The 26566-nt window shown below is 36.9% G+C and overlaps 3 protein-coding genes across 3 annotated transcripts in view; all 3 read left to right on the forward strand.

Annotated features, from left to right (window-relative positions):
* Positions 1-12744, forward strand: part of grm2a (glutamate receptor, metabotropic 2a) — a 36746-nt gene extending 24002 nt beyond the window's left edge. Inside the window, exons 3-6 of the mRNA XM_057338681.1 lie at positions 3871-4708; positions 6422-7485; positions 11257-11434; positions 11824-12744. Of these exons, the coding sequence (XP_057194664.1) occupies positions 3871-4708; positions 6422-7485; positions 11257-11434; positions 11824-11897 (2154 nt within the window). The 3' untranslated portion in view covers positions 11898-12744. The remainder of the gene's footprint in view (positions 1-3870; positions 4709-6421; positions 7486-11256; positions 11435-11823) is intronic.
* Positions 12745-13957: 1213 nt separating this feature from the next.
* parp3 (poly (ADP-ribose) polymerase family, member 3) lies at positions 13958-19779 on the forward strand. The gene is made up of 11 exons (XM_057338063.1): positions 13958-14066; positions 15307-15494; positions 15613-15738; positions 15874-16053; positions 16169-16310; positions 16641-16861; positions 16987-17142; positions 17640-17720; positions 18299-18476; positions 18651-18794; positions 19010-19779. The coding sequence occupies exons 2-11, from the start codon at positions 15315-15317 to the stop codon at positions 19183-19185; spliced, it is 1584 nt and encodes a 527-aa protein (XP_057194046.1). The 5' UTR covers positions 13958-14066; positions 15307-15314; the 3' UTR covers positions 19186-19779.
* Positions 19780-21009: 1230 nt separating this feature from the next.
* gpr61l (G protein-coupled receptor 61-like) lies at positions 21010-24872 on the forward strand. The gene is made up of 2 exons (XM_057338320.1): positions 21010-21840; positions 23134-24872. The coding sequence occupies exon 2, from the start codon at positions 23223-23225 to the stop codon at positions 24507-24509; it is 1287 nt and encodes a 428-aa protein (XP_057194303.1). The 5' UTR covers positions 21010-21840; positions 23134-23222; the 3' UTR covers positions 24510-24872.
* The last annotated feature ends 1694 nt before the right edge of the window (positions 24873-26566 follow it).

Raw genomic sequence — 26566 nt, forward strand, 5'->3', positions numbered from 1 at the left:
GGTAAGTTACTCTGAAAAAGTAATTAATTACTAGTTACTAATTACATATTCAATAGTGTAATTAGATTACTGTATAAATTACTCTCTCCAAAAAGTATTTAGTTACTTATTACTAATTACTTTCTATATCCTACATCAACCTTGATTAGTTAAGTGATTGAAGGATAGACATGAAACGGCTTATTTAATTCATTCAAATAAATAATATTAAACTAAATAAAGTACTCTTATTAACTGACCAAAGTATTACAAATGTGAGAATTATACATTAAAGCAAGGATTTGAAAATTAGACTTTGAATTTTGATGTCAATTCCACTTTTGCACACACATATTACACAAAGTATTTAGTTTAATTACATCAGAAGTAACTGTAATTAAATTACAGGAAAAATAACAGTAATCCCTTACTTTACTTTTTCAAGGGAAAAGTAATTAAATTACAGTAACTAATTACTTAGTAACTAGTTACACCCAACACTGAATGTAAGTCACTTTTATGCAAATGCATACATGTCAATGTAAAATAAAGTACAATACTCTGATACTTTCATTGAGATGTTTAACTTGGTTGTATCTTTAGAGTGAAAAGTGTCTACCTACACACATCTTTCACACTGTAGTTTCAGTGAGACAAAACTGTTTCATGAAAACCATATACTGTACGTTCACCCGGGAGACAGAGCATGCTTCATAAAAATATCTTTCATTGCATATAGTGGGAGGCAGCTTTCTATTACAATGCAGGAGAAATGCCATCAGTCACATACTGAGCAATATCCGATTTAAAAACACTAGATCTTAATAAAAAAATATATATATATATTTTGGACACCTGTGTGTACTTTAGTCCAAATTGCTTGCAAACATGAAGCTCTACAAAGCTGGCAAATGAATACTAGACTGTTATTAAATCTAATTTAGGAGCAAATTAGAAAATGGACTATAATTAAGAGGTGATTAGAGGCATAGACTATAATTTGGATAATTATAGTTTTATTTCTGTAATGCCTATGAACTTGTCTCGCTCAGACACACATTATATTCATATTAGCAATTTGAAAATGTTTTCATAAGCACAGTAAACACTCTTGATTTTACCTATTCTTTGTCAGTCCTTTAGTTCGACATCACAGCAAAGACGTTCCGTGAATTTAGAGGACGCTGAATGTTAAACAGTTTAAACTCACTGAAAGAAAATAATATATCTAACACTGACCGACAGTCTGGATTTGTTACAGAACATGGGTTTTAGGGTAATATTATGTGACATTGAATTGCATGGCTGATCTGAAAGAAGAACGGAAACTCTGGGGAAACAAAATAACACCATTAACCTCTTCTCAAAGGCACCCTTTCATTCCCGACACTGCTGTTTCTATAGCAACGGATATCAAAAATGTATGCCAAACTTTTCATGTATCTGTTTGAGAATGGCATTGGAAAAGCTGGTATATTAGATGACACTGCGATGCATTAACAACCATGGAAAAAATTGCTCTTCGACGCATTCCTGAGCTAGTGCACTTACAATAACTAGAGCAGCAGACTTTCTAGTAGCACGTAAAAGACGGGTAGCATTGAGAATTGGTAAGTAGCTGTTTAAGTGAATGTACAAGAGGTCAGGAATTTACATGAATAATTTGTGTTGGCTTTTGTTTGAAAGGAGACTGTTCTTGAGTCTGGCGATTGTGAAGGGCTGCTGTTTTATTAAAGTCCCTGTGAACCGGAAGTTGCGATCGTTTTTACTTCCGTATTTTGACTCATTTCTGAGTGAAAAGGAATTTCAAAGGAGAAAATTAGTGGGCGTGGCTTGTGTTTTTCACTGCAAATTGATTGGATGTGTAAAAACAGCTGTTGCATTTTAAAATGAAACTGACAGCAGACTGACAGTTGAAAGGGAAGAGTTAACAGATGCTCTGCCCAAGCCGTCTAATTTACGTCATTTGAGATGGATAGTTATTTCAGGGCGGAAGTGGATTTTCAGATTTTAATTGAAGATTATGAGGGTACATGAATTTTAAAAAGAAAATGACGTTCATTGATAAGCTATTTACTATAAACACTGCAATATTTCATGAAAAAATAAGAAATCATTTTTAATTTCACTGGGACTTTAATGGTTACAAAACAATGGTTGCTAATCTCTCTATTTGTCTGGTCATTATTTTTCCCTACAATTTCCCTTTGCCAATGCATATGTACAACCTTACCTTACTGTTTTTTGTTGTTGTAAGTGATTATGGATTTAATGATACTCATAGATGATTTATTAAGCCACATTAACAGCTGTTAACCGCTGCCACACTGTCTAAAACACTACACCACAGAGACGCCCATGTGAAGGGGGGAAGGTCGGGAGGTTATCAATATTTTAAAGTGTTGCGCTATAATGTACGATTTTAAATATACATTTAAAATGTTTTTCAGAACAAGAACACTGACTACCATTAAAAGTAAATCAGAAGGCAAAACGTACTGCATTGGGTTGATGTGCTCTAAATGTTTTATTTGACCAATTTGTATTCAGAACAAACTAAGCAATGATACAAATGCAACAGACACATGAAACAAGTGGGTAAAGGATAATAATACATCAATATTAAACATAAATAAAAAAGCGACACAGTTTATAAAATATCACTAGATCACAGCTACTATAGTCCTAATTTCCAGTCTTGGTAAATAATATGTATGCTCTTAATCTATATAAACATCACATGGTTGATAAAATCTGGAATTGTATAAACAATTTATACGACTACATACAACTATACTATATACTACTTTTTCTTTACATTTTTATTGTGTATAAGACTTGTTTTATAATGCATTTCCACTGGGTTCTGTTTGTGGAAGTTCACATGATGTTAAAGGAACAGTTCAGCCAAAAATAAAAAATCTGTCTTCATTTACTCACCCTCGAGTTGTTCCAAATCTGTATAAATTTCTTTGTTCTGAAGAACACACCCTTTTGTTCACACCCAAAGAACTGTTTATTTACAAGCATTCTTCCAAATATCTTTCTCTGTGTTCAACAGAACAAAGAAATTTATACAGATTTAGACTCAAGGGTGAGTAAATGATGACAGAATTCTTATTTTTGGGAGAACTGTCCATTAAGCGACGCATTTAATTCATATATCTTTAAGTCGGATGACAATTACAGGTTATGCAATGATACGGAACAATTGTAAAGAGCTTTTTTATCTGTTGCTGGTGTCTTTATGCAGACTTTCTCTCAGTCTCCTGAGGATCTGCCTGAGGCAAACTCCAGCTAGACTCCATTTCATGTCAACTGAGACACACTCACACAGAGCTTGAATAAGAAAAATCATAGATTTGCCAAGTGAAGTGACTTGCTGTGCAATATAATACAGATCTAGCGCTCCAACTTCCTTCAATACCCTATAATGAACTCTATGTACTGTTAAGTAAAGTTAATGAGTTTTAGGGATGTTGGAGTTTTCGAAGAAAGACAGAGTGCGATATGAGTCATGGTTTCAATTGTAAAGTGTCAGTATCAGGTAGAGGAGCCCTGGCTGTTCTCAAACTGATATTTTTTTATTGTGAGAATGAAAACGTGAGGTGTCGTCGTCAGGGTTCACGCAGATGAGAGAAGTGTGAAAAGAGCTTCTTAGCAAGCAGCATTCTAAGAATCCAGCGATAAATACCCTAATTTGTGATGTCAAGTAATCACATTGCCATGCACATTTTGATTAAACTGTGTTAAACTGTTTGTTTTATTGTTGTTTTTTAATCTGTAAATTACGTAACAATACAGTAATCTGTGATTAAACTGTGATTTTAATGAGAATCTCTCTGTATTTCTATAGTTTAGAAATAAAAATGTTCATTTGTTCTTTCTCAGGTGGCCAACCTCCTGCGTCTTTTCCAAATCCCTCAGATCAGCTACGCCTCGACCAGCGCAAAACTGAGCGACAAATCCCGCTATGATTATTTTGCACGAACCGTGCCGCCCGACTTCTACCAGGCCAAAGCCATGGCTGAAATCCTGCGCTATCTCAACTGGACGTACGTCTCCACCGTGGCCTCAGAGGGCGATTATGGCGAGACGGGCATCGACGCCTTTCAGCAGGAGGCTCGAGCTCTGCAAATCTGTATCGCCACTTCGGCCAAGGTCAGCCGCTCCATGGACCGCTATGGTTACGATGGGGTCATCAGATCTCTGCTGCAGAAGTCCAACGCTAAAGTAGTGGTCCTCTTCACTAGAAGCGAAGACGCCAGGGAGCTCCTGGTTGCTGCGAAGCGCATGAATGTCTCTTTTATCTGGGTGGCCAGCGATGGATGGGGAGCGCAGGAGAGCGTGGTGAGAGGAAGCGAGAGCGTGGCAGATGGAGCTTTTACTATTGAGTTGGCGTCCTACGCCATCCCAGACTTTACCTCGTACTTTACGAACCTCAATCCATACAACAACACGCGGAACCCCTGGTTCAGAGAATTCTGGGAAAATCGCTTTCAGTGCAGTCTGCACGACATCGGCTGCGGGAAGCATTCGCTCCGAGATGGCAAATTCGAGCAGGAGTCCAAGATCATGTTTGTGGTTAACGCTGTGTACGCCATGGCCCACGCCTTGCATAACATGAGACAGGCGGTGTGTTTGAATAACACAAAAATCTGCAGCGCCATGAAACCAGTCAATGGGAAGAAGCTGTACAAGGACTTTATCTTGAAGACAAAGTTTGATGGTGAGTTTTAATTTTTGTCGCTACAGATTCTATCATTTAATTTAAATGCATTATATACAGGCGTAGAAAACATGAAGATACCATTTCAAAGACTATTTTCAGTTTTTCTGAATTTACTATTTATAGGTCTGTGTTTAGGTTAAAATTATATTTTTTGTTTTATTCTGTGAACTACTAACAATATTTCCCCCTAATTTTAAACAAAAATATTTTCAATTTGAATTTATTTCTAGAAAATAAAAAATGGAGAAACAAGTCAAAATAACAAAAAAGGTGCTCTGTATTTTTTCAGACCTCAAATACTGCAAAGAAAACAAGTTCATATTCACTTTTAAGCAATACAACAGTCATATTTAAACATGTATTTAGGTAAAGTTCAAAAACTTGAATCACAGTTTTCACATGTCTTGTCATGCTGTCATGTCTTTCACATTGCTGTTGGGTGACTTTGTATCACTCCTGAGGTTTGATTTTGTTGAAATTCAACAGACACTGGACTGGCATGGCTAGAATTGCTGATTATATAAAAATTTGGAGTGGTATTTTATTTTTTTCTGCGACTGTATGTACATACCTAAATAAATAAAAATCTACATTTAAATATAAATGTTCTAATATAAAATGTACAGAACTGTGTGTTTTTATATCCTCACACAAAAGGAAAGCACTTTATACAATCATATAGCTTTGAATTTTTGCTAAAATAAAAGTCCCTGAGCTACAGATATCAAGAATAAAATGCACAAACCTCACCACACAATTAAATTCCATTTGACAACTGATGGTTCATTCACACTGAGTGACCAAAAGATATTTTATTTTTCCTTGGAAAGGTGTATTCAATGTTTTTAACACAACCTTACGTGCTCTTATTTGGCTTTGTCTAGTTAGTAGATTCTATTTTGTAACAGATGACCCCGCCAGTATATGCAGATTTTTAATAATCTCAAGATTTATGCTCAATGGATTTTACGTTTTACATAATCCTGCATAATTATATAATACTATTACATTCTGTGTGCGCTTACAAACACTGGTTTTGTGTTCACCGGTATGCCTTAATTGAATTAAATTCTATTCTTTGTTTAGTCGCAAAGTCAATTTGAAAGATACATGGATTTTGAGGTTTTCCCATGGGAAAAAACTACTAATGTAAAATAGATACATAAATCCAACATATAACCTGTGTGTTTTTAAATGATCTTTGATCAAGTTTCATTATGATGCATTAGCCTTTTTTGTCTCATGCTAACGTTTACAATAAATGATTTAAAAACTACGAGCAAGTTTGTAATCACAACCTGCGATATATATTAAACATCTGTGCCAAACAGTCTTGTATTAAGGAACTAACAGAAGTCTGTCACAGTCCTACAACAATTCTGAATGATCAACATCTTTTTACCATCTAGCTGTTTTTTTGTTGATGTTCTTCCAAGAATGCCAAATTACATCATAGAAACCAGACAATGTATCAACCTCCAGACCTCAATTATGTAAATGTACCTTTGCACCTGAGACCAATGCGTCTGCAAACCTGAGGAGAAATATGCAGGACATGATGCTTAGGAAAAGTGGGTTAGGCTTACATAAAAAGGTCCCTCTGGGTTGTACATTTTCTCTGCTTATATAGAAAAAGACGTTGCTGCTGAGAAACAACTAAATGACGTGTTGCCAAGACTGTTAATAAATGTTTATGATTTGTGTCTGCAGCTCCGTTTCGGCCTGCTGATACAGAGAATGCCATTCACTTTGACACCTATGGAGACAGCCTGGGTCGCTACAACATCTTCCATTATCACAAAGAGAACGGCGAGTATGTGTATCGAAAAGTGGGGTACTGGGCTCAGAGTCTGAGTCTGAACACGAGCTCCATTCCATGGGAAAGCCAAGAGGCGCCCACCTCCCAATGCAGTGACCCTTGCAGGAAAAATGAAATAAAGAGCATGCAGCCCGGAGACGTCTGCTGCTGGATATGCATTCCTTGCCAGCCGTTTCAATACCTCCAGGACGAATTCACCTGTGCGGTTTGCGGTTTCGGAGAGTGGCCTTTAGATAATCTGACGGGTTGTTATGACCTACCCGAGGAGTACATTCACTGGCAGGACGCCTGGGCTATTGGACCGGTCACCATCGCATGCCTCGGGATCCTCTGCACGCTCTTCGTGATCGGCCTCTTCCTAAAGCACAACGAGACTCCGGTGGTGAAAGCCAGCGGACGTGAACTGTCCTACATTCTTCTGCTGGGTGTCCTGCTTTGTTACTCCATAACCTTCATCTATATCAGCAAACCCTCGGCCGTGGTGTGCACGTTACGACGGCTCGGCCTGGGCACGTCCTTCGCCGTTTGCTACTCCGCATTGTTGACCAAGACCAATCGCATCGCTCGAATATTCAACGGCGTTAAAGACGGAGCACAGAGGCCACGATTCATCAGCCCCGCCCCTCAGGTGGCCATCTGTGCTGCTCTGATCTCCTGTCAGCTGCTGGTAGTGGTGGTCTGGCTTCTGGTTGAGGCTCCGGGGGTGAGAAAGGAGGTCAATCCCGAGAAAAGAGACGTGGTGACGCTGAAGTGCAACAGCAAGGATTCGAGCATGCTGTTGTCTTTAACATACAACTGCATCCTTATCATCCTTTGTACCTTTTACGCCTTTAAGACTAGAAAGTGCCCAGAGAACTTCAATGAGGCCAAGTTTATCGGCTTCACCATGTACACCACGTGCATAATCTGGCTGGCTTTCCAGCCCATCTTCTATGTTACCGCCAGTGACTACAGGGTAAGTAAATATGAACAGTACAATACAACCATGGTAGCAGTACATGTATGTCAATACCGGGAAATGAAACATTTCTGAGAGAAATAAATGTAATCTTATTTAGTCGTCAATATGACGCATGTCTATTGCAATTCAAATATGGCGGCATGTCAATAACAATAATCTCACAATATCAAAACACACTTGATAAGACAAGTGAGAAGCAGTAAGATTTAACCCATTTTACTTGCTAAAACTACTTCCGTAGATGTTTTATGAAAGTGGATATTTAAGTATGCATTTTTGGATTTTAGCCATTTGGAATTGGCGTTAAAAGTGGGCGTTATACCAGAATGGAGCTGGGAAGTTAGAAAAGTAAAGGGATTTGAGACATCAACCAAAAATAACAATTGTTTGAGAGGCGAAGAAGGTTATTTGATTATAATATCAAGATTATGAAAACATTTTGGTTACATTAACAAGTTAATAATCTGCGGTTTGGACAAAGTTTGGCCAGGTACCATGTATTTTTTCCAATACAATCTCACAGGATTTTGTAACTGTTTTACGAGGTGGATAATTTCTATGAATTTGTACGATCTTATCAGTACGTTTTAGTTCTATTTGCTTTCGCACCAGTGACGTTTAGGGATGGGTTAAGGGAGGGGCTTCGGTTTTGCCTTTTCGGTATTGATTTTTTCTTATAATAATCGTACAAACTTTATATGAATTAGCCACCTCGTAAAATCACTTAGATTTTTTCTCCACCAACAACAGTAATTTCAAAAGGATGATCGTAGAGAGAGAAAAAAACAAAGCACTAATTTGTAACTATTTTACAAGGTGACTTTTTACAATATATATGAAGCAGATCGTTCTAAATAGGATCGTACAAATTCATACGAATTAGCCACCTCGTAAAATAGTTTTTAACTGCCCTACGATTGTGTTGGATGTGTCAACTTTTACAAAACAAGTTGCTTGTTCTAGACAACTTTGTGCTTCTCTTTAAAACCCCACCAGTTGCATTTTCTGGTCTGAAATGCCTTGAAGACAGTTACGCTTTGCCTGGGTGTTCTGTATAACAGTATCATTTCTTTGAGAAGTAAATCTTGTGCCTGGGGATAATATAGCTCTCCTGTGGGAATAACTAGAGAGGCTGTTTCAAATCACACCGCACAGACAATGACAGCACGGAATATTTTTTCATCATTTAGATAATGAGCCTCTCTTATAGCCCTTAATCACTTTCCAACACTGACTTTTTAGCATATACAATTTCCCTCAGAGCACAAGAGTTTCCTGATTGATTTTCCTTTCTTTCGGTACCTGCCGATTCAGATGGCGGATACAGAAATCTCTTTGATCACCTGTCTTTTTTGCGCTGATGAAAGGAGAGCCGCACATTTCATGGGGCTCAAAAGCCGTTCAATGTAGAACAAAGGAAGTGGGATGTTTCATCCTGGCAAATGACTAGCCTATGAAAACATTTCATTCAATTGATGCGAGTATCCTTCAGTCAAGTGCCAAGAGAAATACTATGAAATAAACACTTTTAAGTTCAAATGTGACCTTTTAAAATATTTTTTATACTTTGATGCTTAAATAATTCACAATAAATGAATATATATGATAGTTTTGTTTTAAAATATGAACATAATTAAATATTTATTTATTAAAGCATAGTATGTGTAGAAAACCATTATTAGACAGAGAAAAATGAACAAAGATAGAAGACCATTGGACAACTTAAAGGTCCAGTGTATAGAATTTAGCGGCATCTAGTGATGAGGTTGCGAATTGCAACCAGTGGCTCACTCCACCCCTCCCTTTCGAAGCACTACAGAGGCTGACACAGGAGTAAGATGTCATCACGTTTTTGCTTCTTTGCCAAAGGAGATAACGTATTTATGAAATGCGCTCTGTAGAGCAGTTTGTCCGTTTAGGGCTACTGTAGAAACAACATGGTCAATTCCATGCAAGGGGACCCGCGATGTATGTAGATAGAAATAGCTCATTCTAAGGTAATAAAAACATAACGCTTCATTGTGTAAGGTCTTTATACACCTCTGAAGACATATGTATATTATATTGCATTTCTGTCAATAGATCCTCCAAAAAATGACACACTGGATCTTTAAAGACTAAAATCCGTCCTGTGACTCCTGTCAGACATCAACACACTGTGTTTCAATATGATCGCACACGAACATGCAGTCACTGATATGATGCACCACTGGTGACAGCAAATGTATTGTATGTGGCTGCTCCAGTGAGCAAAAGTGAGCTACATGTTCTGGAGGTGTTATTGCTGCAGGGAGCTTCTGCTATAGGGTCAGTTCAGCATCATCCATTAACAGCAGAAGAAAGAAAAGATAGCTGACATAGGACAGAGGTGAAGCGAGAGAGGGGAATCTCCCTGAGTTCTGATTGGACGGGACGTCACTTTCTTCTCTCGTTTTGTATGCATGCGTGTGTGCGTGTGTGTGCGTGTGCATGTGTGTGTGTGTGCGTGTGTGCGCGTGTGTGTGTGTGTGTGTGTGAGGTGATGTGTTAGAACACGGAAAGTTGATTCCCAGCTGCGGCCCGCGCTCCGAAAGCAAGGTGTACCTTTGAGACGGAAACACTACAGCCCTGTTCATCCCACAGAAAATAATTTTGGTTTCATTATTTCTGTTTCTCACCAACCGTCTGGAACATTGATATGCTTGAGAAAAAGCACATGCGGCTTGTAAGATTTATTTGATAAATATTTGATACACCTCTCCTCAGAAACAAGACTTAAATTGCAAATGCGCACATTACATGCAAGCGGCATCAGTCACCAAGCTCAAAATATGAATCTCGTATTTGAAAAGTCAGGATGCTGTTCTTTGCTTTTTTTTAGAAACAGACTTGTCCGTGCAGTTGCATGTTTATATGCTTTTGTTTGTTTAGTTAGGTTGTCTGTGTACACCATGTCAGGTGTTTTTAGGCGTTTTGCCTTATAAATGTCAATTTGGGAGGAAACACTGAATACAGATCTGGCAACAACACCCATTCAGCACAGAATTCTATATGGACAGTGCATGTTTATGTAGACAGAAGCAATGTATGCTGGGAAAAGAGACAAGACCTTCCCAGGCATGGTTTTCTTTGTGAATGATGCATTATTTAAAGCACTTTGGTTTATTCTGACGCATTGCTGCTCTCACAAAGAAACCCACTTCTGAATCTATATACGTAACTCAATACTCAGCTTTTTTTTGCTTTAAAAATATTTTTTCCTCAGGCATTTCATGTTTTCATACAGTTATTTATTAAGGTTACGTTGTAGATTCTCTAACACATGACCCAATGACTGCCGTTGAATATTTTTATTTAGAATTAACAAAATAAAAATCTATTGCATTTTGGAAATTGCTCACAAGCAAATACCAAAACTATGGCTTTGGTTGCCATGGAATGCATGTATGAAATGCATATCTTGAATAAATGTCTGATAAATTAAATGTTAAATCATACACAACAAAAACATCTTAAAAAGTAAAAAACAAAAATCGGAATTGATGTTCATGTTGAGAAATCCTCTAAAAATGTTATTTTTTGATGCTCGTTTCTAAAGCCTGTATTAGTATGCGGAGGATCGCTCATACACACTTCACATTTTTGACAGATCTATTTTTAACCACATAGGGTTTGGCAACACATTAGAATCAAGTTAAATAAAAAACAAGTGAGACCACATGTAAATTCCAACACATCGACTCTATTTTATGTCAAACTGATTTGTGTGGGATTCATGTCTCGCAGGTACAGACCACTACCATGTGCATCTCTGTGAGTCTGAGTGGCTCAGTAGTGCTGGGCTGCCTCTTCGCTCCCAAGATCCACATCATCCTCTTCCAGCCCCAGAAGAATGTCACCACACACAGAGTGGCCACCACCCGATTCAGTGTGACCACTGGTCCTGGCTCTAGCTTCTCCCAAGGTACAGTCTTATTTAGGATCTCCATCTTCTTCTTTATCAGCATCATAGATGCAGTCAAACACAATCTATGGATCAAGCGTGTTGACGGATTGTAAAATGGTGTCAACATCGCAAATATCGACCGGCTGTGTTTGAATGAGAGTCTGAAATGAAAGATATTGATCAAAGTGTACTGAAACCTACTGTATAGTGCGGTTGTGCTGTTGTGTGATTGTGAGTAATAGTTATAGCAGAGAATAGTTCACCCCAAAATCATAAGATCTGATACTAAAATATGTTTTTGTAATGCAAAATATATATATTTTTAAAGATTTTTGGATAAATGTGACATAGTTTTGGTAAGATACAGTGATGCATAACTAACATTTTTATTATCATTGTCTTTACAGCCTCAGCCTCCAACATTGTGCCTACGGTATGTAATGGCAGAGAGGTAGTGGACTCGACTACATCTTCACTCTAAGAAACCTGTTTGTTTGGCAAATGTGGTATACAGATAAATCACTAGTAGTCATGAAAACAAGTGTTTGCTAATGTTGAGGAGGCTATTCAGAATAAAGGTTGCCTGTTATGTTGTTCTCAACGTGCTGTGAGTACAATATCCCATTTTGTTTCTCTCTCGTCTCTCTATCTCTGACTTGTTAGATAATATCAGTGGGATGCCAGTTTAAATTCTGTATACCAGTTCTTTTTATGGAAACAAAATAATGAAGTATTGTTTGAGATATGGAGTTAAAATGTAGTAAATCTGTTTAAAGTATTATGTACAGGTTGTTTTTAATGTAGATTTATGGTGATTCTGGTTTGTGCTCTATACTGTAATTTATGTAAATAAATTTATGTAAAATGTGTTTTATATGAATATGAGGAGTCCTGGTTGATTTCACTTTTGGTGTCCCTTTGATTCTTTTATGGCAGGTATATTCTTTTGATTTTCTACAAATGCATTCTTGGGTTTAGATGAATACTTCACAGTTACTTCTACTACTCAGCTGCTTGGCCCTTTTTTAGGTAGTAGCCTACTATTAAAGTTTGGGTTCAAGCAGTGTTTGGACAGAGTTATATGCACAACATCAAGCACTACAAAAACATCAACTTTTTTAGACATGTATCCATTTTCTTGCAAGCAAATACAATGCAAACACATTTGCAAATTAACTACACATGGGCAATGGCACCGAACAAAAATTTATTGTACATTGTCTCCCTCTAGAGGATATAAATACTCATTACGTTTTATTAAATAAAATGATGTTGTACCACAGGTGACAAATAAACGTGCCATAAATTATTCTTACATTCTTTCTTGTCATTTCATTACAGTGTAATATAATTACCCATAACTCACTTATAGGCTACTATAACTCATAAAATGTAAATAAAAGCAATTATTGAACTATAAATTACATGGGCATATAATAGTATTTTTTGACCATAATATCATATTTCTATCATCTGTCCCCTGCATTGTTCACACATGCAGACCATTCATAACCTAAGTTGCAAGGATATGTGATGTACACTGAGCTGCACACTTAATCATAGGTGTCAAAACGACAAAGGAGAAATTGTCCTGTCAACATTCATTTTTTTGTGACGGTTATATCTGCAGTCATTTTCTATCTTGATGTTTCATCATTTATAATGGAAAGAACTGTTGCTGAAGTGACAACGGGGTGGAACTGGGGGATTTTTCAGTTTATGCTTGAACAGGTTACAGGTTACAGGTACAACTTTACAAGTCTTACCGGTTAAGTCAGCCTTATTGGTTAAATCAGTGAATTAACAATGAGTTACCAGTCATTATATTACAAAAACATTATTTTGTGCTTATACACGTATAGTTCACTCAAAAATCCTCATTTACTCACCCTCAGGTTGTTTCAAACCTGTATACATTTCTTTGTTCTGTTAAACACAAAGAAAGATATTTGGAAGAATGTGAGCAATTTTCAGCTCCGGGACATCATTCGCTACCATAGCAGAAAAAAAATGTATATATTTTGAAGAATTTAGGAAAACAAACAGTTCTGGGACACCTTTGACTACCATTTCGATTTTTCCTACTGTCAATGATGTCCCAGAAGTGAAAATTGCCAACATTCTTCCAGATATCTTTCTCTGTGTTCAGCAATACAAAGTAATTTACACAGGTATGAAATGACATAAGGGTGAGTAAATGACGGCAGAATTTTCATTTTTGGGTGAATTATCACTTTAATGCGTCCTTGAGACAGTATAATTGCACAAATGAGTATAAAAAGTAACACATTTTTAAAATTAGGTTCAGAGTTTGTTTTAGGGTCTACTCTACTTGAATGTACAATGTATATTTTTTGTTAAAAATCTTTTACTGTAAAAACCCATATTTACAAAACAGAGTTTCACTTTGCCCGTTTACTTATTTAATTTTTCAAATTGTAATCTCATATACAATTATTTTGAATGTACAGAAGTAAAAATAATGTTGTAAATAAGAAACTATGGTTACCATATCAAAGGTTTATTTAACAAAGCTGAGGTCGGGGGTGTGTCTAATATGACGTCGATCCTTCAGTAATCCCGGAAGTCAGGCTGCAGACTTTCAGCATTGAAGTGAATCTGCAAACTTTGAAAGCACCTCATCAATCAGGTAAGTATCGTTTCGTCTGTTTGAAAATAAAGCATCAAAACCATTTCAAGCTATCGAAATGCTCTGTAGACTATACATTGCTATGTAACTATAGCTGCATGTGACATTTAAGTCAAAAGCATACATTTCCACTAGCGTTGCGCTAACGCCGTAATTCATTTACCCTTGAGAATCACTTCGCCACTTTCACAGCTAGAGATTTATAACATATCAATATCGCAAGCATACTTTCTAGTTAATAAATGCGTTTTATGTTTACAAGACACGACCACGTGATTTTCTATACAGAATTTCAATGCTGCAAAGCTCTGATAGGCTGCCAGGAAAATCGACGTCACTTACAGTAAAAGCATTACGCACGTGTAAACATTCTTAGTAGCCTGTAACCTTATAGGTGAAATAGGTTTTAATAGTTATTTTGTTATAGGTATAGTCATGTCATGTAGTTTTTAGTGAATATTACACGGTACTACTGTACTATTACTTTTACTATTACCATTTAAAGCATATTTTGCTTAGCATTTGTGATAATGTCAAATTAATGTCTGTAATTTTACATTATGTAAATAAACTACTTATTGATTTTTATTATGTATTATTTCATGCATGTCCTTAAATAACTGGCCTTTCTTAATATAACTTTTTTGTGGATATTACAAAAGACTAGTATTAGTCTATATAATGTATATAAATAGTCACCAGCGTTACCAATGCGGAGATTGGAGTCAAATCATGATTGGAGAAAAGATCAAATAGAGAATTTCTTAGTGTTTCGTAGAAGTTTCAGGAACATATAGGGGCGGTTTCCCAGACAAGGATTATCTTAAACCAGGACTAGGCCTTAGTTAAATTAGGATAATTAAGTTGTTTTAAAAAACATACTTTACAAAAAAATATTACTGTGTGCATCTTGAGACAAAACAATCACAGTGATATATTTTAAGATATGTCAGTTTAAGTTGTTTTCGATCAAGGCATCTCTCACATTTAAATTAGTCTGAGACTAGGCTTAAACCCTGTCTGGGAAACCGCCCCATAGTAATGCAAAATAGTAATGTTTGCTTAAGCAAATTGAAACCAATATTTACTTAAAACATAGTAGGCCTATACTAATTCATCCCCCATGTTTGTTTGTGTTTAATATCTTCTGAAATAACTTCTGAAAAGATCTTCACTGAATTTTCAAATATACCTCATACAAATATGTGTAAGTTTTAAATCAATGTTTTAAAATGGAAAGAAATCAGGATGGCACCGAAGAGAAGGGCAGCATCAAGTGCAAAAGCAGGCGGAAAGAAGATAAAAGAGGAGCGTGAAGCTACACCAAAAGACAAGTTCACCTCCGCCAAAGAAGCACTGAAGGCAGCAGAACCACAGGTTAAGAGCACGAGGAACCCAGACAGTTTCTGTCTTTTATCAGGCGCTGTGGTAAGAGCAAACAAACAAACATGTTATTGCTGCAGTGTTTTATGTTCATTGCCAATTAGTTTATGAAAACTCAGATTATTTTGTACCCTTAATCTAAACATTTTTTTTTACTCAACAGGTTCACGAAGATTATGACTGTATGCTCAACCAAACCAACATTGGACATAACAACAACAAATTCTATGTAATCCAAGTCTTGGAGTTTGGAGGGAAGCACTATTGCTGGACAAGATGGGGAAGAGTGGTTAGTTTCTTTCTTTCTTTCTTTAGCAGAACATTTTGCTTGTACCTTCCACAGGATACATTAGGAGTTTCTTTTCTTGAATTTCATTTACTGTAAATGTAATAATCCACAGGTTTCTTTTCTTATTGTTTCTAGGGAGAATCAGGACAGAACAATTTAGCAGGTCCAACAAACGCTGATGCAGCCATCAAAAACTTTGAAAAGAAATTCAAAGACAAGACCAAGAATAACTGGAGTGATCGAGAAAACTTTGTCTCACATTCAGGAAAGTACACATTGATAGAGGTAGATGGAGACCAGGATGCAGAAGTGAAGGTAATTTACATACATTTTGGCAGCATTTAATCAATGTATGACTTTCAACCTTGACAGAAACCACGGAGTGAACTTAATGAACGATTACTAATGTGTTTTTAATTTCTCCTTGCAGGTGGATACAGTAGACAGCGGAGATGTGAAGAAAACCGAACAACACGTTCAGCCTTGTATGCTGGATGAGAACACTCAAAGGCTTATTAATTTCATCTTCAACAATGACATGTTCAAGGAAGCCATGACCAACATGAACTTGGGTGTGCTTGAAATTCACTCCGCTACATCTATCATAGTTTAACTAACTTAGAAAAACTGTCAACTGTCTTCTTGTGTTCCTTTGCCCATTATCTCACCAGAAGCCCATTCTAAGAACCATGTTACTGTGTTTTTATGCCTCCTTTTTTATTGTTGTGAAAACTAAGTTGTATCACAAAGTGCTTATGGGTAAATTTCCATTTCACATGCAATTCTAAAGGCCACCAGGGAGTTTTAAAATGAACTGTCAACTGAACTAACAGATACAAACAGAGCATCTAACACTTGTGCAAGTATTTTATGGAGTTTCGTCTCATGTATTTTTCTCTCAGATATTAAGAAGATGCCACTGGGGAAACTGAGCAAGCAGCAGATAGCCAAAGGCTTTGAGGTTTTGGAGGAGATTGAAGCAGCGATCAAGAATGGGCAACGGAACAAGTTAGAAGGTCTCACCTCCAACTTTTTTACCAGAATTCCTCATAACTTTGGCCGCAACAGACCGCCTGTGATCTCTGATGACGCTGTACTTCAGAGCAAGAAGGAGATGCTTCTGGTGAGATACACAGAAGCTAGACTGACTGCACATCAGTTTTATGAAATATGGGAGACTGTGGCTAAGTGTCACAGTCTTGTGCCCTTTGGATGAGAATGACCAAAATCCAAACTACTTTCATGCAGGTCCTCGCAGATATTGAGATCGCCCAGAGTCTCAAAGCTGAATCTGAGAAAGCGAAGGAGGAGATGGTGGACACAGTGCCTCATCCGATAGACCAAAATTTCCAGTCTCTCAAATGCAAACTTACCTTAGTGGATAAGAAGTCCAAAGAATATAAGGTTTCCCTTAAACTAATTATATTTTGTTTCCAAACTAAATATAGTGTATACTTTACATTATACAGTATGTTGTACACACAGTGGGGTGTGAACATCCTAGACCAAAGGTTTAAAGGGATCACACAAAATTGTTATTAATTTCATCATGTACTTTCCGTGATGTCATCCAAACCTGTATGACTTTCTTACTCCTGCACAACACAAAAGAAGATATTTAATAAAACGTTGGTAACTAAACAATGTTGACCCTCATTGACTTCCATTGTTTGGATGCAAAACCACTGAGACATTTCTCAAAATATCTTCTTTTGTGTTCCACAGTTGAAACAGTCATATACAAAAACTTGAGGGTGAATAAATGATGACAGAATTTTTTATTTTTGGGTGAACTGTCCTTATATAGACTATTATTTGTTATTTTTCTATATTTAAGTATTTGTTAAAGTCATTTCACATGTGAGTTTTATTAACAAATTCTTTTTTCTCTTGGTTTAAAGATTATTGAAAAATACCTAAAAGCCACCGGACAACCAGGACTGACTTTGATTGATGTCTGGGAAGTTGACAGAGATACAGAGGTACATAAAATCGCATTATTTAAAAGTTGAAGGTCCAGTGTGTCATTTTCAGTTGACAGAAATGCAATATAATATACATAACTGTGTCTTCAGAGGTGTATAAAGACCTTACATAATGAAGCGTTATGTTTTTAATACCTTAGAATGAGCTATTTCTATCTATATCCTTCAGCAAAGAAGCAAAAACGCAACATCATCTTAGTCCCGTGTCAGCCACCATAGTGCTTCATAAGGGAGGGGTGGAGTGAGCCGTTGGTTGCAATTTGCAACCTCACCTCTAGATGCTGCTAAATTTCATACACTGGACCTTTAAACATTTAAAAGCTAATGCATGATATCTACAGACCATTTTTGTACAAAATATTAAAAGCGTATTTAAAACGCTGAAAGAGAAATGCCAAAAGTAAACAGTAAAAGCTTAAAGAAATATAAATATTTGAGTTTCTATTAAACCTTATTTCATTTCAGACCAACGGTGATTTTTCTTTTTGGGTGTTTAAAATTCTGTCTTATTATCATCCTAATTAAATCCTTTGTGTGTGTGTGTGTGTTGTGTGTGTGTGTATTTGCACGTGTAGGCTGAGCGCTTCAAGGAAAATTATGCTTTGGAGAACCGGAAGTTGCTTTGGCATGGAACAAATGTGGCTGTTGTTGCAGCCATTCTGAAGAGCGGCCTTCGCATCATGCCCCATTCTGGTGGCCGAGTGGGCAGGGGAATCTATTTTGCCTCTGAAAACAGCAAATCGGCTGGATATGGTGAGGAACGGGGCCTTCTTTGTATCCTTATAGACCTCTAATTGAAAAACACATTATAAACACACAAAAGGGGTTACAATACGGCAACACAGTTCGCATAAGGTTGTTATTGTGGTGAACACTATTGACAGGCCCTTTTAAGCTTTAAACTTTGTCTCGCTGTTCTGTTTGCAGTTTGTCCTTCCAACAAAATTGGGATCATGTTTCTAAACGAAGTTGCTCTGGGAAAAGAGCACACCATCACAACAGATGACTCCAGCTTAAGGAAGCCTCCTGCTGGCTATGACAGTGTAGTTGCACGCGGACAGCAAGAACCAGGTTTTCTTTCATATTTAAAAGCAATGTACTTACGAACTTTGCATTGTAAAATCAGTAATGCTTTATAGTAACGTTTATTTGTAAGCATGAATTGTTGCAACAATATTTGAACATAATTTATTCATATTGGTTCATTTAAATTTCTACATACTGTATTTATTTTTCATCTTGCGAAGATTACCATTAATTTCTGTCTGACCATGTTTGTTTTTTAGATCTCTCCAAAGATGTCTTCATTGAGTTTGATGGTAAAAAGGTGGCTGTTCCTCAGGGCAACGTCGTAAAACAGCCGCAGTATGGAGGAAGTTCTTTCTACAATAGTGAGTATCTCATCTATAAGGAAAGCCAGTGTCGCATCCGATACCTCCTGGAGCTGCGATTCCCATATTAAAATGAATAATAGCTAAATATATTGGCACTTATGAATCCCACCTCTGCTGTGCGGTTGCACTTTCGCCATAGAGCGGTTAAATGTTAAGTTGTGATTATTGCTATAGACTTATTTTTGTAGAATGAAGGATCGGTTAAATACAGGGGGGTAATACAGTACGGTTCATTTGGATGGTTTATACTCATTTGTTTGAGAGGACTTTAAGTTAGTAAAGGCTAATATTTAATTGATACCATACATTAATTTCCTTGTTCCTTGTAAAGAATTTGTTTGATAATATTGTACTCTGACACATTTAAAGTGAGGATTGAATGGTTCAGTACTACAACTTTTTTATAACAGTTTATGTTATTACCTTGACTGCAGACTAGCATACAAAGTAGCAAATGTGTACACATTTAAACGTTGTAAAAATGTTGTATATGCAATATTTAAATCAAGATTATATTTCTGTTAGATAGCATGTTATTCTGTTTAGGTTTGGTTGGCTCATGTTGGCTCTCGTTTTGGAAAAAGAATGTCTGTGAAAATCTGTCCTCTTTTAAAATTCAAACTTCTGTCAAATGTTCCTCATTAAAGTTTAATTTGCACTAATTCATGCAAATATATGTGCTTGCAAGCTGCTCAGACATTGTGACAAATATGACATATGAAGGAAATGATGCTATAAACCCTTTTGTTTGATTGAACGTTTCAACATTAGTTTAAAGCCCTTTTAAATGACAATTGTTGCATTGTGAGAGCAATACATATTTTCAATAATATTTCAATAATAATAAATCAATTTTATTTTTTTCTCATGGTTAGGATTATAAAAAAATTACAGCACGTTGCTGTCAGCTTTGAAGTGGTTTCAATGCAAAGTTTGCTGTTATAAATGTTAATGTAAGCACTTATATCTCCTACCTTGAAAAGAATACATATTATGTTTAAAGATTTGCATTCATTTTGAAATAGATTTGTACTTACTCTATTTTTTGTTACCAGTAGATGTCACTTCACAAATATCGACATCCTTTGAATCCTGTTTGATTCACAACAAACATTTTCCTTAGATGTAGATGTGTATCATCACTTCTTGTTTCTAGCTTTTATTAGACCGTGCATTTGTTGTGTATTGTTTCAAGAGTAAGTGGATCATGCAAACACAATCTCTCGCTCCATGTTGAAGAGCAGCAGCATTCTTTAGTCATTTTATTCAATTTACAGCATGTTCCACTCACCTCATCGCCTCAAATTATTTATACTTCTATTCAAGGCGGTCATTACAGTATTTACATTACAGTATAATTTTCATGGCGGTCATTACAGTATTTGCTTCAATTTTTGAGAAAAAATATTTTCTAGATTTATGATTAATTAAGGTAAGCACCACAGGAAAGGCTTCTTATTCAAAAATTATTTTAAGGTTCTGATTTAGTTTGTCCTGTGATGTCCCCTATAATGCTAGTATATTAAAAGTAATAGTATATTACTAATAATAAAGTATATTATTAAGGCAATTAAGATAATTTGCAATTAAGATATATTAAAAGTATTCCAGAATTATGTTGATAATGCGTTTACTAATTGATAATTTTGTGTGCAATATTTTATTGTAATAGAGTATCTTCTCAAAAATTTAATCAATATCTCATGATTCATTTCACTGTAATGGATTGAAAAACAAGCATTAAGAAATCAATATTTCATTGCAAAATTGTAAAAATATATAAAAACTTCTATTTACATAAAGCCATTTAAAAACCAAATCTGAATAATAATGACAAAATATTTTTCTGTAACCTGAAATGTTACCTCAGCTTTTTTTTTTAAACCAAACCAGAATGTTGTCACTTACAAACCCACAAATATCTCTAAAAAGCTCAGAATGTCATCTTTAAAACATTCAAACAAATGTCTGCTAGACTGCTGCACGGACGAATGAATTGCCTGTCTCAAGAGGTCATGTTCGATCATTTTGATCCATGTATTTTTTGTGTTGCTATAACTCAAATGGTAGAGCGTACATGTAAATCTTGAATGCTCTGTATTTTTGTATGAAAAGGTGTAAGTTTCCATGAACACTATTTCAAAGTGTCATCCTATCTGCAAGCATGCATCACATCCACACCAAAACAAAAATCTATGGCCAGGCTACAATGGATCATTACAAGGTCATTGAGGTGTGCAGTAGGACCCAGGGGATGGCTGCCACTCTACAGCACAGAGGACTGTGTGTCTGTTTGGAAGAGGAAGAAAAAAAATCACACAGATACAATGTGTGACAGTCACAGCCCTCCACAGAACCAGACACAGAGTGCATCTTATCGGATACCGGCTTAGGTGGGTGTGAAACTAGAAGGGCAGGTCAGCTCATCCTTCAACTTTCAGATTGAAAGAAAAACATAACGGCACCTGTTTGAACTTTAACTTGAGCTCTTGGGAATCTACGAAGAGCTTTTATGGGACGCTTTTGAAGCATCATGAGCCTCTTTGGGTGTTCAACTCGCTGAGATGTAGAAGCATTGGCCTCTTGTAGGATTGCACTTCATTTGAAGAAATACAAGGATGTCTGCCGGTGTAAGATTTGTGCTTCACGGCAGTTTTCCACAAAAACAGGTTCTAATTCGAAATCTGACTGGAGACTCATCAGAAAAAAGCTATAAATTCCAGGTAAGAACAATCAAATTGTCTTGCTCAACATGTAATAATAAAAAAGCACAGTATGACCTGACATGAGAGCATTTGTTTCATTTAATGTAGTGAAAAACGTGTTCTTTAATTTCTATTAAAATGAGAAAAGTTCACGTAATTGCTGGTTGTGGACTGGGGGATGGGGGGATGACCGGTGGGTTGGGTGTTGTGGGGAGGTCACAGCACACAGTCAGGTATGAGTCATATGTGACTCCCTCTGACCAGAAACAACAACAGTCAAGTTGTCCTCTAAGGTCATTGATCTCTGAAGATCATCAACCCGAGCGTGCGAAAACATATTACACTCATGTAGGGTGAAAACGATCTGTCATTTGCCAATAAGGAAGGACAGGATGTTGTGCTCTCATTAGCATATAAAGAGACCCGGTGAGTACGCAGAAAAAACTAGGGGAGGTATTCCACGTAGGGTCAAGTGACAGGAAGTGGGTTCGGGGAATGATCAGGTAATTTTTAGAAGTGGTCTGTATTTCAAAGAAAAGCAATGGGTGTTTTGGAAAGATTTTCCAGATGCGTTCAATATTCGGGTTTTATATATACGCGCAAAAAAATATGGACAAACCCAACTGTTGGGTTTAACCCGCCTTTAATTGTAGAATGTAATGTGTAGTGTTAATAATGGAATAAAAATGAATTATTTTTTATATATTTTGATGAAATGCTAACATATTTATTTAAGAGTGCTGTTTTGAGTTTCTGCAAAAATTCTTTAAAAAAAGATGAGAATCCAGAAGATCCAGAAGTGATTGGTAAAAACATTAAAATAACTGTAAACTATTATTTTCATATATTTACTTTATATTGCTATCGTATACATGTATTTTCTTGCTGGCTGCTGTCAAGACTCGAGGTTCAAAATACATCAGGATACTTTTCAGAAGATGGCCAGTTTGACCCAAACATAGCAGGAGGTTTTAATTGTTGTATGCTGTGTTTTAAATTCATGGGTCATATATGGAGATTCTTTAGGTAAATATAAAGCAACAGTCGGATAGTCCCTCCATTCATGATGTGATTTTACATGAAATACGGTACACTGTAAAAGAAACATAAAATAGCGCACAATGTAGTATATTAATATGAAGGAATTTTCCGTATTGATTTGTTTACAGCTGTTTCACCTGTAGTTTAAATTTTGCATTGCATAACCTGTGCGGGGATGGTGGAAATGTCTATAAAATAAATGGACAATGTTCTGGCCAAATTTTATTTGACATTTTTTTGTATCAATAAATCTTTATCTTTTCCTCTCAGAGATGATTTCAATACAAACAGCTGAAAAGCAAATGGCAGAACAACATTTCATCATGGAGAAGGTTGATTCCATCTCAATCCTGTGAAGCATGGAGAAAACAGTGCCAGGTCTGATGCTCGGTCTCCTGACCACTCACACAACCCCAAATGATACGTCCGGCCAACGGAGCACGACCAAGCCCACCCCTCCCAGCATGGAGGAGGTTATCCATTCAGAAACCCAGGTCAAGGATCTTATCGGGCTGTTTTGCATGGTGACCCTCAATCTTGCAGCACTACTGGGCAACAGTGGAGTTATGGTGGCCATCGCCCGGGCCCCTCATACGAAAAAATATGTATTCGTTTGTCATCTTTGCGCAGTTGACTTGCTTTGTGCTATATTGCTGATGCCTCTTGGGATTATGTCAAGTTCTCCTTTCTTCAACACTGTAGCATTTACGGTTCTGGAGTGTCAGGTGTACATCTTTTTAAATGTGTTCCTCATCTGTGCCTCTATTTTAACTGTGACCGCCATCAGTATAGAGCGCTATTACTACATCGTACACCCCATGCGCTACGAGGTGAAGATGACTTTAAACCTTGCACTTGGTGTTATGGTCTTCATCTGGGTAAAATCCATCCTTTTGGCTTTGGTTACACTCCTCGGTTGGCCAGCGTATGGAAACCAGAGCTCCATCGCAGCAGCTCATTGCTCTTTACACTGGAGCCACAGTCGCCTCAGGAAAGTTTTCGCGATTCTCTTCAGCTTGTTTTGCTTTTTGATTCCCGCCGTGGTGATCTTCGCCGTGTATTGCAACGTGTACAAAGTGGCACGGACGGCTGCCCGCCAGCACGCCCCGATGCCCACCTGGGCAGCCAACCAAGCCAAGCGTCGCTCTGATTCCATCAACAGTCAGACCACCATCATAGCCACCACCCGTAGCCTGCCCCAACGATTGTCTCCAGAGCGGGTTTTTGGGGGCGGGAAGGCTGCGATCACCTTGGTTGTCATTGTAGGTCAGTTTTTGATATGCTGGCTCCCGTACTTCAGTTTTAACCTGTATATGTTCATCACCACTCCACAGCAGAGCCCAGGAGACATTGAAGAGGCTGTCACTTGGCTAGCGTACTCCTCGTTCGCTGTGAATCCTTTCTTCTACGGTCTTCTGAACAGACAGATCAGGGAGGAACTTATAAAATTAAGAATATGTTGTGCCAGTAGACCCGTAGAACTTCGGGCCTCCAGTCACGAAGGTTCCCTCCAGGAGAACTTTCTTCAGTTTTTGCAGAGGACCAGCAGCACGGCTGAGACCACCAGACCTAGTTGTGGCAATTCTAGTCCGAGCAACACTGTGGACCAGGGTGCCAGGTTACCAGGTCAGATCCCAGAGGAATGATGAGGAAAATGCCAATGAGAAAACGTTTGAAGTTTTTTTTATACGTACATGAATTTAATGTCGTATTGAATTCTTGTAAAGTCATGCGATTCCAAACAACGGCAAATATGCTTCATCATTTTGCAAAGCCAGAATGCGTCATGCATTCACAAAAAATTCAAAATATCAGACCTGTTAGGTCATTGGACCAGTGTTATCTTTTGTAATCTATTTACTAGAAATCACTGTTATGGTTCCCACGGATCAGGAAATTATCAAATTGATCAGTTTTTTAAATATATATATTTATTTATTTATTTATTCGTGAGGTAATTCAGACTTCACTTTTAGTTAATATTCATTCGTTATAATAATCACCACTCATGCTCAATAATTTGTATGTTAATGGTTTCATTAATAAAAATGTTTTTTGGTGAAAATAATAAACGTTTTCTTGCAATACAAAATGTTTACTGATTGTTTTTTCACACCTTTGTAAGTTGCATCATAAGGCTTAAAGCACTCTGAGAGGATAAACCTTCTCTGTGTTTCTGAAGGCATTCTAATGTTTGTTGCTAATTGTGCTCTTGTAACCATGGAAATGTGATGAGACAGGGACTTGCATAGCAACAGGGTGTCTTTGAGCATGGGTTTAACAGATTGGCTGAAATAAAGGGTTTCTTGGAAGCTACAGTAAATGATCAGTCTGTCAATTCCTGAGGTTAGTACTGAGAAGAATTTTGTATAGTTTGTGCAGGTATCGCATGTATTTCTGTAATAACTGAACAATTCTCCTAGCCGATAGAAGTAGTTCACTGATAAATATTAGCGTGCGATGCAAGTTCAGGGTGTGATTTTATGGCCATTGTCCTCAGTCATTGTCCTACAGGTTAAGACTAACAGTTACGTTTGTTTTAATTATGTAACGTGGGCTTTTATTTAATGCTAGTAAAAAAAGTTCTGTTTGTTGTTACATGTCAATACCAGTGCTGTGATGGAACTGGGTGTGCAAATAAAGCACGCAGACAGACTGCCACTATGTTTTACAGTTTTATGACTAATGTTATTTTTATCTAAGTAATTTCATAGTGAAATATGACCAGAATATGTTCTTAAAAGTTTTGTGACAACAACCACACGATTGTGGTCAAAAAAGAACATAACTATTTTTGAAAAATGAAACATTTCTACCCTCTGATTTTTATTTTGCTTTAACAAAAGAGAATAACAAAAGAATTAAGGATTGATGATGATAATGTAGAAGGAAAATGATTGAAACCAGAAGCTACAGTAGCTTGATTTAACCATGCTGCAGATAAGCCTCTGCTTCAAAACAGGTCTTTCCTATTAGTGATTCAATAGAGAGTGACCTGGTCTGGCACTTTCAAACAATGAGATGAGCCATACATGAGGAGGAGAGAGAGAGAGAGAGAGAGAGAGAGAGAGAGAGAGAGAGAGAGAGAGAGAGAGAGAGAGAGAGAGAGAGGCAAGTACATACAACATGATTAGAGATGCAAAAACTAGAGTGTCCCAGGCATGATAAAAAAAAAACCAGGCAAAAATAGATCCTGAAAGGATTTAGACATGATGTGAAGATTAAAGGAAAATTATTAGGGGGTTGGAAAGGGGAAATTGTGGTCAGCTGATCAGCAACATACCCCTCCCCCTTTCAAAAAGAATATAATGAGATGCCCGCTTTAAACCGCATTGTGTGGTTCAAATAGCTCTTGGAAATGAGCTACTCATTTTTGACTACGCTGTAATATTTAATTGACACACAAAAACCAAAATTAAATTCAGAGTACAAGTATATGCCTAAATGTAAACTAATCATCAAGATGAAATCAAGTTTTTGATTTTCAGAAAACAGATGTTTCCAATTTTAGCCATTTTGTCAATCATTCCTGTTACACAACAGATTTGAGCCTCATCTGTGTGATTATGTGAAGTGAGATTGAGAATTTCCGAATCAAGGTGAAAATTGAGCACCACAGAAATAAATCGTAATAGGAGTCTCTGAGATGAGATGTCACTCACTTAAATTAGGTAATATTGATAAGGATCATAGAGTTCTGGAT

The sequence above is a fragment of the Triplophysa rosa genome, linkage group LG7 (genome assembly GCF_024868665.1).
Source record: "Triplophysa rosa linkage group LG7, Trosa_1v2, whole genome shotgun sequence".
Taxonomy (NCBI): Eukaryota; Metazoa; Chordata; class Actinopteri; order Cypriniformes; family Nemacheilidae; genus Triplophysa; species Triplophysa rosa.